Source organism: Haliotis rufescens, unplaced genomic scaffold, assembly GCF_023055435.1.
Source record: "Haliotis rufescens isolate VD_foot unplaced genomic scaffold, xgHalRufe1.0.p SCAF_11, whole genome shotgun sequence".
In the NCBI taxonomy this organism is placed as follows: domain Eukaryota; kingdom Metazoa; phylum Mollusca; class Gastropoda; order Lepetellida; family Haliotidae; genus Haliotis; species Haliotis rufescens.
In genome coordinates, this window is record NW_025963791.1 from 27,119,965 (window position 1) to 27,137,287 (window position 17,323).

A 17,323-nucleotide genomic window follows, 5' to 3' on the forward strand; every position below is an offset into this window, starting at 1 on the left:
TCTAAACTTTCAACCAGTACTGGATAGTTAATCTTTTTAGGCAATATACTGCAGTGACCACAGAACCTGAACTAATTCATGCATGCAACAAGTATATGAAGCACACTGACATGTCACTGCTGTATATTTCTTACTGCTATACTGTAAAATGTGTTTAATTTGTTTCCGTACCTGGGCCTAGTGGGTGTATATGTAAAATCAAATTTATTTTATCTAATATCCTTGGTTTAAATGACAGCATTAGCTGACAAGTCCTTTGTAGTGTTACAAACTTTTAGAACAAGCAATCAGTCCCGTAGTATCACACCTTTGTGGATATCAACAAACCCATCCTTTTAATTGTTACAAAAATTCAGAAAAAGCAACCACTTTTCCAGCCCCTTGCTTGGTCCTTTTCAGTGTCTGTGAACCCTATCTCAATGTAATGTCCACCAAAGTAGCCTGACCACTTGTCTCTCCTGTGCACCCCAGAACATCAGCCGTCTGCTACCTGGTTTGAAAAGACCTAAGCTACATACAGGCCACCACAACATAACCCTAATCATATTCATGTTTCTCGTGTTTGTAGGGGCGGTCAGGTAGCCTAGAGGTTAAGCGTTCGCTCATCACACTGAAGACCCGGGTTCGATTCCCGACATGGGTACAATGTGTGAAGCCCATTTCCGGTGTCCCCCGCCGTGATATTCCTGGAATATTGCTAAAAGCGGCGTAAAGCCAAACTCACTCATGTTTACAATTATATATATTCCCATATGCAGATAATTTGTACCCTGCTCTACAATGGTGTTCTGTACAATAAAAACTCCTGATTCTTGATACTCATTTCCACATAAAACAACAACTCACTTGCAAAAAGCTATTGGCATTAAAAGGTTTGCAGGTCTTTCCCAAACAATCATTTTATAGCAATATCATTGGTGTTATTTGTCCTAGAAAGTGGCAAACTAATCCAATGTAATGTAGATCACCTAGATTTCAAACACGTTCTATTCCCGACAATTCAGTGAACATTTACCCTTAACTTTCATAACTATCTCTGTAGAACACTGCCAGCTCTGACCGAGTGGTCTGGGCCAAGCTGATTGAACATTGACATGACAACATTCTCCCATCATTCCAGGTGTTGACAGTGGGGGAAGACAGTCAAGTCTGTCATCTTCAAGGTCACGCCATTCTCCCGATCACTTCCATGGCTGGATGTGTGACAATTGGTGTTTAGTCACACCCTCTCTTCTTACAGTCATTTCATTCTGGTGTGAGTTTGGGGCTGGGAAAAAGCAAGCCAGCATAGCACAACAAGGCGACACCTAATGGAGTGTGTTTGCGAAGGTCAAGGAAGAAAGAGGCTAGTCAGGACAACAGCAATACTGACCACTGCCCAAAATATCACAGGGAGGTGACACAATATTGTTTGAAACAAATTGTTACCAGCATTCAAACAGATCTCTTGTCTAATATTTGGGCACTCATCTCAATCTTTACATTCTTGTTAATCCCCGTATGAACAAAAGCTTTTCAGTGAAATATTTGTTACATCAATACTATTTGTCAAAACTCAATAAATGCATGATTTACTCTGACAAATAATGAAGACAAGAATATCTATCTTGTGTCTATCATATACAATCGATATCCTCTAAATAAAACAGTATTTGGGTCAGATACCAATACCAGCATGGGAAAACACACCCAGCTCAAAAAAACATTCAAAATAGTTTCAGCTTGGAACCCTAACATCTGAAGAAAATATTAACTTGTTCTTACAAATCCACATTTTTTTCACGAGGGAGAAATAAAGCTGTCAGAGGTATATAATTGTTACCATGGCGACATCAACATTCCAGCAAACTCATTGTTTTCCTCTTTCAATGTCTGGAAAAGAATACTGATGAGCGGTTCTGCCAATACATTAAGCAGGTGCCCCTGAACAGTTAATATGCAGGTGCCCCTCGAATACCTTTCTCACATTCCATGGGCTTGTGTATGTATAATGTGTATATAGGCCCAGTTTACGATTCTGTCCACATTTATAATCTTCATGTCTACACAACTCCAGTCATAAACCTGTGGTCAGGTGAGCGTGGGGTCAAATTTGACCTGTGGTCACAACAGCCAGGTGAGGTGGACAGGTAAAAACAGACAACTGACACCTCTGGGAGAACATTTGAAAGAGGGTGTGCCCCCAAAGTGTGTGATTGGCATAAAGCAGAACAATATCAATAATAATTATATGGAGTATATTAAAAATGAATGAAATTTAGCAATACAATAGCCATGTAGGCTTGTAGTCTACATTAAACTAGCTCTTCTTGAATATTAAGGTGAAATCAGGAAAGTGAGTGGAGAATCAAACCCAGGTCCACTGTGTGTCAGGCAAACATGTCCACCACTAGGCTACCTCAAGGGAAAAGTATTCCTTAAAGCAGATTGAGTTCAAATTAAGTAGGGGGACAGCATGTTGATGTCCAACCCAGATTAGAAGGATGGCAACCGTCCTCCTTCAGTGAGAGGCCGAGTGGTCAGTTAGAAGACTTCACTGGGGCCCATGTAAAAGCAGCTCAGCTGACTGCCTGTGTCAAGCAATCAGTGTTAATTAACCCTGAAGTGTCTGTGCCGTACAGGTAGAGCTTGGCTGGAGTGTTTGTCCATGGGCCTCATGAACGGTATACACACAGTGGAGTTTAACAAGGCACGGGACATGGACAATGCTTGTTTAATGAGGAATGTGGTGTTGGTCTGGTTCATTCGGAGGGCCCCTGTACCTGAAAATGCTGGGGAAAGGCGACCAGACAAAATTTAGAGTTGTTATTTGTTTATGATGTTTTATTCACAGAAAGGTTGAAAGATGCTCATCCAAAATTCTCCCACCATGCTCAGTTAGTCAGCATGATTTAACCATTCATAATACTGTAATCGCGTAATAAGCACCCCGCTCTAATAAGCGCCCACAGCGATATTTGCTAAGATATTGGCTAGTGAACAATCCCAATTAGCACCCCTTCCGACTGATCAATGTACACAGGACATTTATTCACGTATAATACGCACTCGTGTGTTATATCACCCTTAATTATGGGCAATTAAATTCTGGAAAAATATATCTGTCGTACATAAACATTTCAGGCTGTCAGCATAAACCATGAAATTTATCTTTCAACTCTGTTTTTTTCACCAAAATAATATTCTAATAAGAGCCCCTATTTCTATTTTTGAGAGCGCCCTGGGCGCTTATTTCGTTGAAAACGATATGTTTAACTTATGCCAAGTTGATGACATGTTTTGTTATCACAAGGACAGCACTGAGCTTACTTATTGGAAGTAACTAAATCTTCAGAATACATGTGGTTTTACATTTCTGTGTCATCTTTTAACTTCCACTTTTCACATTACATTTTCAAATAGTTATGTTTGAGTTGGGCTTTTCTGTCCCTCACTGACCACTCTCGTCAGCAAAGGAAAATCTTCAAAGGTGTTTTGGGAAAAAAATTTCCACGGCGAAGAAAGTAACGTAAACAAAAATATGTCGCTCCTTAAAACACTCCCTCCTTGATAGTGTAAATCACAGGTAAGCTCAACAAGACATTTCATGTCTAAAAAACATCAGCATTCTACAAGTAACCCACCCCCTAATCCCCCACCTGACATCAATCCCCACCAGATCCCCACTCAAACCCAGGTCAGGGAACCGAGGTAGGTGAGTAATATGTAAAATACTAAAGGTCAAGAGTGCAAAGGCATACAAACTCTTCGTCAGCATGGAGGTCCAAGGTCTGTATATTTACTAACATTCCCTACAAGTAATGAAGCTCTACAGATCTCCACACACGTGGCACTGCCTGGAGTGTATTAACTAACAGTTCCTCTATACAAAAGAACAGCAGGAACCCACTACAAGGATGGTCCTAAGACCTCGTAAGTGAGGTCTAATCCTTCACTTGCTCCTAAATGGCCAATGTAGGCGTTTGTGTGCATAATCCTGTCCTAGATAGACCTGACAATTGTTTGAACATGAGAGATGACCTATATAGTCGATGTATACTACTCAACTTTTGATAGAGATAAAAAAATATTCTTTGCATGATACACAAAAATTATTCTCAAAACATGTCAAGTGTAGATCTATATTTTAAATAGACTCACATACCTTTGATTCCCCCTTTCGAAAGTTGAGTACTATATAAAAGGATAATTTAAGTTTTAGGATATGTCTACTTTGCCTCTTTTAGTCTTTTTAAACAACTCTAAACAGAACAAATATGACAGATTAATGGATATACTGAAGGCACGCTAGAGAAAAGATGATTTTATTGTAAACCTATGTCATATATGCTGTTCGTTGATATAACTTATTTTTTATAAACACATTATTAAAAAACTCAATATTCCTCTTTTTTCAGTCCCAAAGTCCTGAGAGGAAACAAGGAGACAAGATGAAGTAGACGCCAGTTACATGTACTCACAGCTGAAACCGATAACCTTTACTGAGCAACACTCAACATATGCTCAAAACATGCATAAGGCACCATGTTTCACAAGTTCTTGAAGTCATCATTCAAACTTTGCACTTGGGATTCTCACAGTCGGAAGATTAGCTCAGGTGATCCGCATCACCTTTATAATCTAAATATCTGCAGATGGTAAACTTTGTAAAACCATTCCCATCTGCCCGAATCCCTCACCCCTGCCCTCCCCCTCCAGACAGTGACCCCAGGAGCTTCTCAACACCTGGGGAGATACTGCACCCTCATGTCTGACGGGATTAATCGGGACAAAATCTGCACATCACACCGATCACCTTACATTCAATCTATCTGACATTCTCAAGTAAAGACTTAAAGATATATCAACTAGGCAACACATGTTGTGGAAGCTAGGAGCTGGTAAAACCTACATGGTCAATGGACTAAACAACTTCCTCATCTGTTTTTTCCTCAACGGACAAACAAGGTGAAAGCAGCTTTCCTCTGTGTGTAAATATTGTAATCGGAGGTCATGAAATACCGACAGGTACACACATTCTTTACTGACCATTAGAGTCCATAAAAGTGTTACATTGTCGGTCTTGAAAGATTATGATTTAGTGTAAACCGAAAGATATCTCCAAAACCCAACTACAGACATGTCGCACAAATAGATTCAACTAATCGCGATCATAACAAATCTTGAAACTCAGAACCTCCCTTGTTATCTGCTATTGAAAAGTATTTGTAACTAAGATGAAGTACAGTTATTGTTGAGGTTTTGTCATTGGTCTTTCAATGTATGTCTTTGAGTGAATGAGTGAGTGAGTTTGGTTTTACACCGCTTTTAGCAATATTCCAGCAATATCACGGCGGGGGACACCAGAAATGGGCTTCACACATTGTACCCATATCGGGATTCGAACCCGGGTCTTCAGCGTGACGAGCAAACGCTTTAACCACTAGGCTACCCGACTGTCCCTGTATGTCTTTGAAGGTTTCGTTACACCTGAATGTATCAATTAAAAAAACATCTGTCAAGAAGAAACAGTACAACTTGAAAGCCAAACATGTAATGCCTTTCAGTTTTCTACCTTCAAATTAGCAAACTAATCACCATAATTCATGTACCTTGAGGTTCCACAATGCATCACATTTGCTATTGAAGAGCAAAACATGAAACAACTGGAAACTGCCAATAACACATTATTTAATGCAACCTTCATAAAATATTCTCAATGAGAATTAATACTTCATCTATCCTTGATGCTAACATCCTATACAAAATCACCAGCCATCTTCAAATTATGAGTAATTAGCCTACATATCCACCATAACCATCCAAGTATTTCTTTCTGTCTAATGAAGTCCAGTGGCTATCAGCTAAGATATCATCGAGTGTCTTGTGTACTTTGTATAATTAACCCACCCAGCGCTCTGTGTTAAACCAGCCTGTGGACAAGCCAGCAGGTAGACAGGTGTTAATTAAGGAGCCCCACATTCTGATCATGATTAATTAATGTATTGGACAATGATAAATGACATGGGCATCAATAATATATGTCATAATCACAACTGACAATACACCAAAAAGCTACAGGACACTAGGTTCATCGTATTCATTCAGAGATATATTCACCATGCATATCCCAAATACATGACATGACTTTATGGACTTCTTCAATGTAACGATGAAGGGGAATGTTGTTACAACAACAATAACTATCGATTAAAATAAAGTGTCATGTATTCATGTTTTTCCAACTTCTAAATGCCTGTCAAAGAGTGAGTGAGTGAGTGAGTGAGTGAGTGAGTGAGTGAGTGAGTGAGTGAGTGAGTGAGTGAGTGAGGTTTTATTTAGGTTCAAATGTCTCTTGCTAAGATCACCATACTACAGGATGACATTCCTATATTATTTCTTTACAAAGGGAAATCAGTGATATGCTGATTAACTCTATTGATCTTTTAGGTTCAAATGTCTCCTGCAAAGATCTTAATAACCCAAGTTTGGCAATCCTTCAATATACCAATAAAAAATGTTAAAGAATACACAATATTTTCCATATGACTTATGACGGTTAATCTGTCATATCACGACAGATTAACTATGGTCATATGAAAAACTCAGGTGTTCTTTAACATGTTTAACTCTTTTTGAGAAGTATTTTTTCATTACAAGGAGGATGAAATACATATTGTAATTAACTTGAATTCTTGTCTTAACAGAAAACTTTGAGAATACTTCACTGGCCTGTATATACTACATTCTGACAGGCAAATCCAGGATAGTTTTAGAAGCTGGTATTACAGTATAATACAATACTGTATTGACAAATGGTTAAACCCATTACCCAGACTGGAGCCCTGCCAACAGTCATTGAATCATTCAAGTATAACGTCCATTCAAGGGAAGCCCATTCATCATAAATTCTGTCACTTGTTCAAGTTGAAGCAATATCTTCCATTGACTGTCTGCCATTCATTTAAACTGATCCAATTTCAATTCACTCTTCTAGATCCTGAAGGGATCAGAACTGCCCCAGTATACATGTATGAAATATTGCATTGTGATGTAAATTTATTCAAGCACTGTCAGCATAATTTTCAAAAGTCCCCACCCTCCCTTGATGTGACAACATGGATGCCGATAAAACAGATTTATAGAGAAATCTGGTATTTTCAAACGAGACATGACAGACATGAGCCTGTAGTATGAGTACAAACACATGAAACTATTTCAAAGATCATTCCGCCAATGAAGGCAAGTATTAAGAATGTTGATACAACCATTTTTTGACAAGGTCATTTCTCTCCTAAATATCACATTCCCAAATCAACATAGATACGATCTTAATGTTAAAATGGACATAAACACTCCTCCCAATATTCTTTAAACACCACACACAGCTGAGTAAGCCCGAATCGGTTGAGTGTCCGCTCATACAAGATCTGTGTCATGAAAAGGCCATCACATCTCCTATCTGGAAAATCTTGTAATTAAGCAGGCATCTACTAGACACTTGGTTTATTTACTTAAACATCAAAGCCCTATCTGGGAGGACCCTGGGAAGTTACCAAGATGGAGTCCAGTTACACATTACTTGGCTTGTTTGGTAACTGGTCATTACCTGATGGTCCTATAGACTTTTGTGTAATAAAATAAGCTTCAGTATCATTTTACATCCACACCAGTCCCAGGTGTATAACTAACAATGCAATTAAGACTATCCTATTACTACACTCATAAACATTTCTTGTCATCTGGCATTAGTTTTTATGAAGCCTCTCCTGCTGTTAAACATAAATACTGCCAAGGATAATGTTACAACATCTCAAAGAGTTAACATTGCAAATCAACTTTCTTGGAAAGCAGTTGAACCATTTGACCAAACTGAACAAATAAAATATCCCTGATGGTGATACTGGTATAGTCACTGGTCAAACTGACCTTCCTGTCAGAAGGTTGGACAGCCATTTTGAACAACATCAATTCCTTTTGTAGAATGTTAACGGAATATGGTGTATTTCTATTTCTAAAAAGCAGATTTACCATAATAAATATTGAAAAATTGTAATGAGAGAGATGTAAACTGTTCACGCTGAATATAATTCATCTACTTCATCTCCACGTGCTCAATCCACATTATTCCATATCTATTTTCAGTCTCCATATCAGTTAATTAATTCATCATGCCTGATTCCAAATATTTATGAATCTAAAATCTCTAATTCAGTTAATTTCCCTCGCATCAAAGCTCAGTGCTTGAACTACGTAGTGTTAATTTCTATCCCATGTGCTATCTTGACGGTAAAGCCTCTCAACCCGTCACCGGGACGTATCATCTCCCAACATAAATACTTCATTTCAGTGAATTTGTGTATCATGTTTACATGACCCATAAACAGGGTGGATGCTGACAGCCTTGGTGATCAGTCCCGTCAATAAACATTTATATCATCTCCAGCTATATCTTCCTCTGGGGCAGTATCTGAGATATACCCCATGGACGTGCTGCTGACTCACACCAAGTGTGGTATACAATGAGAATAACACACCGGCAAATATACACTCAACAAATATCCCAGCAGGGAATTCATGAACATAATCTTCCCAATAGTTTGAGTGAAATCTTACCTAGGCTGCAATCCACACTTATGACATGAAGTAACGTACATACAGTTTACTTCATTAGAGTAAATTACATACATACAGTTTACTTCCTAAGAGTAAATTACGTACATACAGTTTACTTCCTTAGTGTAAGTTACGCAATACTGTTTACTTCATTAGAGAAAGTAGCACCATGATTGTGGAATATCTGCATTTCCAAATAACATGAAAGAAGATCACTAAATTAGAAGAGAGAAATGCAATGCATGAAAGATTTCATGAACCATATTGTAAATCAGTGTAAGACCCATGGAAATGTACCATGAAATGTTGTTTAACACCAAACAAAGTCTGGTATGATGCTCCATTGTTAACTCCATAATGAGTGAGTGAGTGAGTGAGTGAGTGAGTGAGTGAGTGAGTGAGTGAGTGAGAGTGAGTGAGTGAGTGAGTGAGTGAGTGAGTGAGTGAGAGTGAGTGAGTGAGTGAGTGAGTGAGTGAGTGAGTGAGTGAGTGAGTGAGTGAGTGAGTGAGTGAGTGAGTTTTTCACAATATTCCATCTGCATAATGGCATGGGACACCAGAAATCGGTTTCAACTATTGTACCAATGTGGGAAATCAAACCCGGATCTTCGGTGTCACGAGCAAACACTTTAACCACTAGATTACCCAACTGCTAAACTCTATTACAATACCCCCAGACTATTATTCCAAACAGGCTTTGACGTGGTTGTCTGCTCCTTACTCATCTCCAGACACAGTAATAAGTCCAAAGTCATGCTTCATATTAGACGTCATGATGTTGGAGTATTGCACATTTTGAAATATTGCTGAAATAAAACAGATGCTGATAACACATGCTTAGATGTACTCAACTCAGCATGGGATGTGCACTCCAGCCATTAATTAGCATCATCCGACAACACCCCACACTCATTATCTTTCCCTGTAGATAACCTTGCATGACACAAGACTCATAAACACTTCCAGAAAATATTTTTAAACTTTCACCAAAGAACTCATTAATATACCTTCAACTAATGCTCAAGCACATGTCTAGTCAACTGTCAAATTAGAGCAGGAAATTTCAAAATTGTTCTGCATTTGCATTTAATTTTCATAAAACTTTTTTTTCTTGAGCTGAATTACAAGTTTCTGCAGTGTGCTTTGACTTCAGCAAACTTTTGATAGGATACTAAGATATGTAATATCAATTAGAAGTACATTTGCTTGTCTTGTTCTTTGGTTTGATGCAAGTCGAAATATTCCAGGTGTATCTCAGTAACCTGTAGGTAATCAAGCCTAATTACCAAACCAGTGAATGAAAGAAGGAACACAGACCAACGCTTAGTCTGAAAATATATAATTTGATACAAGCAAATAATGTTGTTCATATTCAAAAGGAGGCCCAGTGTGATGGGAGATTCAGAACCTGAACCTGGGGAAAATCTAGACTTGCTTTATTAAGGGCATAGCATTACAGTAAGGACTGGCGAAAGGTAAAATAACAGTTCAGGGACTGTGAGAATGAACGTAGTCCCTCATCCTGAGGTACATCGACATGCAGTCAACTGAATCACTGACTGACAACTGTATGCATTTTCAGTCACCTCCCATATTACTATAGCTGATAATACTAACCCGAATTACCCATGGGGCTTTAACAAATGTATATCTTTAACTTCTTTTGAGTAGTATACAATGAAATACAGGGCATATACCAATCAAAAAGGTTGAGTAATACATTAACTTTGAGACTGTTTGAGTTTGTTTCTGAAGTTTGTTTATTCCATGCTTGTACCAGCATGGAATCTGAATGGGTGGATGAAGTTGATATGACACAGGCACCTAATTACCCTCAGTAACTGATAATCTGCATCACCAAATTAGCCTGATATTGTTAGCCATCGGCTACATCATAATTACCTCCATCACAATCTAGGGGAACTAGACATTCAGCTCAACAGGGAACGTAGAATACCCATTCCCAAGTTCTGTCTTGTTTGTTTGTTGCTTAATGCCTAACTCAGCAACACTCCAACAATATGACAGCGGCATGTAAATAATCGAGTCTGGACCAGACAATCTAGTGATTGACATGATGAGCATCATGCTACCAAATTGGGATATGATGGCATGCATCAACCAAGTCAGGGAGCCAGGCCATCCCATATCTATGTATATAGATAAATAAGGTGAAGTGAGGTGAAATGGGGTTTAACGTCACGTCCAAGTTTATTGCACTTATATAGCAACGTGCATGGACGTGTGTGTATGTGGCTGCTTGTACTAGTCTGGACTGATGCCGACTTAAAGAGCTAGCCCACTGAGATACCATGCCACAGTTGATGATGAATACCCCACTCAGACACAGTATACTGACTCCGAGCCGACCAGTCCTTGTTTTAGCCCCTTAATGCCGAGCGCCAGACAGGGTAACCACAACACCATCTTTTCACGTCTTTTGGTATGACACGGCAGGGGATTGAACCCCGGACCTTCCACTCTGGGCGGACGCTTTACCACGAGACCACGGAGGCGGTCTTATAGATTAATAAGACACGTGTATCCATGTATTTGTGTCTTATGCCATGGCACACAAATATATATGTCCAATAAGATACATATATCCATGCGTGATGCTGACACACACATGTCCATGCATCTATCAACAAGGCCATCTCTGTGCACTCGCCTCCTTCAGCTTACATATGTTTTCTCTCCACTCATCAGTGTGGGGCCTGATAACCCGGAACAGATGTACACACGCAGCATACACCAACACCAACAAAAACAGCTGTCAGGGGGAACACAGTTTGGCCTGTCTGGTCCCCACGACAACAGGGGTGGGTGGGGGGAGCATGTAATGCACATGCAACTGACAGGCCCCCTTTGATGTGTGCACGGTGAAGGATGCTGCACGGTGATGGAGACATGTGGTGGACATGGAGTGATGCAGTGAGGTGTTACGGAGGGGTTATGTGTCAGGGTTATGTGTCGGGGTAGAACTGGCATCAGTGTGGTAAATGTCAAGGTTTGGGAGGATATGGTAACAGATCTTTCAGACTGACGATGAATGCTTTGAGAGGTAACTTCAGGAAATGGTTAGAAACATTTATCAATGTCTGTAAATAAAAACAGGGGCTCACTGTTATTTGGGATATTTTTTAAATTCATAATGGGAAAGTGAGGTTAGTTTGTCCATCTCCATGACGTTATTGATTAATTTTGGAGCAGATATTAAATTCTCAAAATAAACACAGAAACTACAGTATGTGCTGCAATTCATTCTTAATTTGAATCACTGGTTGACAATAAAAATAGTTTTGAGAAAGTTGGAAGGACATCAACATCTTTTTTACTTCAGATCAATAATGTTCAAAGTGGAGACAAAATGGATCTCTTGCCACTGACATCTACAGAACCTAAAACTGGCTGAACAGACAATGTACTATATGTAACAGAAAACTGAACAATGTCACTTGTACTTCTTGACCATACATTAAAAGTCTTTTTAAAATGTTTAACTGTCTACACACTAATTGAATTTTGGTAAGCCAAAACAAATACACGATGTTATAAGGTCATGGAAGAAACAAACAAAGCTCATATCTGAGGGGTTTACTGACTTTGGTGCTGACTGAAATGAAATATTATGGGATTTGGGGGGTTCAAATTGTCTTTAATATGAAATACAAAATCAGCCGAGAGAACCATTTCACTTTCCATGCTTTCAGGTACTTTAGAAATCTGACCATGCTAAAGCTAGTCCTCCACATGTCCCCCACATAGGTGTCGTATCTGCTCTCCTGGTTACAGAAAACGACTGGGTGGGTCAGTGTGAGAGACTACACCCCAGTCTTCCACATGTCCCCCACATGGGTGTCCCATCTCCCCTCCTCCCACACACTGGTCAATGAGACCATCAGGGAGGGTCAATGTGAGGCAAAGGTCAGACACCAGATGTGTCTGTCAGATCAACACTGATGTTATATACACTGACCTTTCAACTAAAACCTGACAAACAGGTCCACCAAAATATCCTGCGATCCTCCTGGTGAATCTATCAGTGAAATCAGGAATTATACAGGCCTACCCAAGGATTAAATCTCCTCTCTTCAGAGGCCGTCACTGACATATGATCTTGGTTACACAACACTTAATTCACTACCACCCACAATGCCCTGGACAAGAAAACTGATAGCTTTTGATTACTCAAGTAACCTACTAGTCTGTCTTACAGACCGTGATACAAATATATATCAAATAGAGCCCATGCAAGTCTATAATGTCTGGCAAGTCTAGATCACTGCAGTATCAGGCTGAAAATGAAGAGAATCACTGGGCTCCTTTTTATTACATTTTTAATAAGATAACTGAACAACTGTTTTTTTCTGTACGATATGTTCATTTCAGAGACTAGATGTTAGTCTAGTAACCTACCTTCCAGGACAAATACTACTGAAATAAAGGATGATAACTATAAATGGGGATCCTGGTCAATGTTACTCGCAGTTCATAAAAACTTCACCTGTGACATGCTTGATTAGATAAACTTCACGAAGATAAAAAAAAGTACTTTACATTAAGATAAAAAAATGTAAAGATTATCTTATCGAGCATGTCACAGGTGACGTTTTTATGAACTACGAGTAACAATGACCATAGTTATGTCTCATTGACTAAATAGAGACAGGTCACATTTAAATGTAGACTAGTTATGTTACATATTTATATCATACAAGAAGAGTCAGACTCAATCTTATATATACACAATGCAAGCATTGTGAGAGCATATACATTACAATGAGAAGTCATTGATAGACACAGAAACATTGGAGTGAGTGAGTATGGTTTTACGCCGCTTTTAGCAATATTCCAGCAATAACACGGCGGGGGACACCAGAAATGGGCTTCACACAGTGTACCCATGTCGGGAATTGAACCCGGGTCTTCAGCGTGACGAGCGAACGCTTTAACCATTAGGCTACCCGACCGCCCCGACCCTTCTATGACCCATTCAAGCCGTATCATGGTTGGGGACACCCGACATGTGCTTCACAAATTGTGCCCATTGGGGAAATCAAAGTTTAACCCTGGCCTTCGAAGTGATGAGCAAATGCTTTAACCACAAGGCTATCCCAACGCCCTAACAACAGAACAAGGATGCTTTAACCACAAGGCTATCCCAACGCCCAAACAACAGTTGGAAGAACAAGGAGGCATTAAACATTTATGGATAACTACTTCCTGATTGTTGGTAACAATGTTTCAGGACCACTTCTTGCCCTTTCAACACAGTCAATTGCCTTGAAACGTCACTACACACATTTAGGGAGTTGTTATCCGTAAACGTTAATGTCTTCATGATGTATGTGAATGTAAGCTCATTATGGACATAAACAGCTACTGAGAATAGAAATAGTCCATGTACCCATGATGATCCGTGTTACAATAGGCCTTCAGCAACCCATGCTTGGCATATGAGGCAACTCACGTAAACGGGTGGTCAGGTTTGTTGACCTGGTTGATGCACGTCATTGTATCTCAATTGTGTGGATCAATGTTCATGATATCAATCACCAGATTGTCTGGTCCAGGCTCGATTATTTACAGGCTGCACCATATAGCTGGAATATTGCTGAGTGCGACGTTAAACAACAAACAAACAATAGAATGGTCACTGTCGTATGATGGGTATATCCTTATTAACTATGTAGTAACTAATACGGTCTTTAAAACATCAAATAATATTTTTAATTATTACTGTACCCCTTCAACAAAAATCTTGGTACGCATCAAAGTAAAGTATTCTTTAAAAACAATTCTATAGTTCCCTTAGCGGATCTTGTTAGCACTATCATGATCAAAGTATAATCAATTAAACAATATTGAAATATCTTGTCAGTACAGGACCCTCTAACAATATATTGTTGGCATCAACATGACTGAAGTACAGTATCCTTGAATACCCTGGTAGCATCAGCATCACTGATCAATATTCAATCTGTGAAAAACACTTCAATTATAAACAGATTTTTTTCAGCTGAACTTTCCAGTAATAGATTTTACAACACAAGGGCTTTGAAAACATGACCAAAGTCGCAGATGGAGAGTCCCTTTAAATATGTCTTGTTAGCAACAATATGACCAAAGTATAGTGTCTCTAAAAATACACCTTGTTAGCAGTGTCATGATCAAAGTATTGTATCCTTTGAAGCATCACATACATTTTTGGTGCCCTCCAGTGCCAACATGCAATGCACAGGTCTAAGGGCCACACGGAATGCAAGCACCTGCTATAGACACTACTGCATCACACAGTCTCTAGTATGCTTACTATGCTGTAATAATTACTTGCCTTGGAGGAGAGACACACTTAGTGCATCCCTGCAACCAAGATCACTTGGCATGCAGCCCATTTGGGCTAACACTTTTTTATGTTTTATCTTCTAGAATATTTTTAAAGTCAAGACAACATTTCCACCCATAGGTGACCTTTAGAAACCTTGTGAAAGTACAACGCCTTTGGATTTGATAGTTCAAATGTCAAGTGTATATTTCCATGGAGTAGGATGTCGTAAAATGTTCAAATTCTAAACCCATTATATCTACATGTGCCTTGAATAGAACCTCTTCCTTTATTCCTCTTTTGAGAAAGGAATTAATTTTGCCAAAGATATCCTTAGCAACATATATACGTCAGCATTTTCAACACATATATCAATATGTGTATATCTAGAATCGATTGTTAGAAAGAACACACATTCCAATGAGCTAAGAATAGAAAAACTAAGTCATCTACCAGTTCCATAACCGAAGGTATTATGGATAGCGTATTCCCCAGGATAGTACTGTAAGGTAAATGTGAATATTTATACTGACTCATCTGTTATGATAGGCCATATATCAAAAGGCACATGTCACTCCTTGTATAATACAAAGTTAACACACCCCTTTCACAACAATGTTTAACAAAAACGCTATGTGTAACATTCTTTGAGTGTGTATCAAAAATGGGAATGGTTTACGTATTACCATTCTCAATCAAATTGTGCAACTATGTATAATTGGCAATTACGGAGGTTAATACATGGTTTTGTTTACATAAGACCGCCCATCAAAATGCTGACTGCATGTTGTGTTTTGGATTTAACATGAATGGACGGCACGACTGTTGTATATTGGGTTGGTATTGTGGGTATTGCAAAACAATCAGCTAATTATCACGTAGTTCACGTGCAATCAACAATGTGAACTACACATGCAATAAAACATTCTGACACATGCGGAGCCGATTCAAACAAACTGCCTCCGTGTCGTTATGATCATAGTCTCACCTTATTATTTTCCAATGCCTCTGCGGAATGGTTTTCTTTAGCTCCAAAGCAGTTTTGACACTTGGTCTTATTGAAAATGTTAGGCACAAACTTTCGACACTTAGAAGCCATTTTGGGTGTTTACATTCCAAATGGGATGACCACAATATATCGGCAGGTAAACCTGTCACCAAGCTTTCACACGCTCCGACATACAGGTAGGTTATGTTGCGTCCCACATAATCACATAAACAATCAAGGTAAATATCATCAATTGCTAAAAAGCCATCTTATATCTCCGTGGAAGAAAAGCCTATCAAAGAAAACAACGCCGGACTTCTGACTGTCCACTCGCTATATTCCGACAGTCTATTGCGGTCTTCAGAAGAGTAATTAGCGGAGCGATCAGGAGAGCGGCGGTCGACCTCGGAGGCAAAATATAGGTCTGCGCTGCTCGTGGTTGTTGTGCAAAGACAAATGGTTTTGCGAGTTTATATGTTTATGTAATGTGATGAGGTTGACCCTTTAACCTATATTGAGTAATTTAAAGAGGCATATGCGTAATATGCGTGTCGACAAAAACAACGCGCATTGATACATAGGAGCGTCAGTCGTCACAAAGGGCAGATAATAAACTCAATACTTTGAGGGCGAGAAAACTGGGAGAGAGCTGTAGGATCGGCTCACGTTTCTTAAACTCTTTTTCAATGATAGCGTATTAGGAAACATCGTTACGACATAGACAAGACAATTATCACTAACTAGTCGCACGTGGGTGATACTCCCATTGATGATAGATAAGTCTGTTTATTTTCCTCCAGTTGTATTTTTATACAGCGACAAGTGAGTGACATATCCACCGATAACACTATGTACGTGTTGAAATTTGAATTCAAATTTAAATTTACATGATAAAGCGTCAGTCTGCAGTTCTGTTTACAGTAAATAACCACCATGCTTTCAATTACATTTTTAAAAAACAACCCGTAACAACCATTATTTAATATATAATATAAACCATGGATGATTGCCTTGCAGTATGTAATTAAATGAGTAGTGTTATACTTAATACGACATGAACATGGAGATGATGCAGTAATATCCATCAACAAGTCCTTTAAAAAACTTGGTAGGTGTTATACTGTTTTGAGATATCTGAAAACCCGAATAACTTGATACATTGCGCATAACTTTATTTTGGAAATTATATAAATGTCGGGGTTATAATTCACAAAGGCAATGATTCGTTTTAAATATTCACAAATACTGTAGGTACACCAGTTGTCTTCTAAACGAAATAAAACGAATAGTGTTAGACCACGCCTGTTTCTTTAATAAACAGAAGAAAACAGCCCACCTGGGAGGGATTGGGGGAGAGGGGATTAACTACTGAATGATTTATTCGAGTTGTGTGTATACCTTTCAAATTATTG

General features: G+C 38.9%; 1 protein-coding gene across 5 annotated transcripts in view; it reads right to left on the bottom strand.

The window, feature by feature from the left end:
- LOC124149319 overlaps positions 1–16,291 on the bottom strand; it is a 115,450-nt gene extending 99,159 nt beyond the window's left edge. For 2 of the 5 annotated variants that reach the window (XM_048392481.1, XM_048392480.1), the window contains exon 1: positions 15,912–16,290. In XM_048392481.1, coding sequence (XP_048248438.1) covers positions 15,912–16,022 — 111 coding nt within the window. In that variant the 5' untranslated portion in view covers positions 16,023–16,290. Of the gene's footprint in view, positions 1–15,911 lie in introns of all 5 variants that reach the window. The other 3 variants (XM_048392484.1, XM_048392483.1, XM_048392482.1) reach the window with 2 other exon arrangements.
- Positions 16,292–17,323: the final 1,032 nt, after the last annotated feature.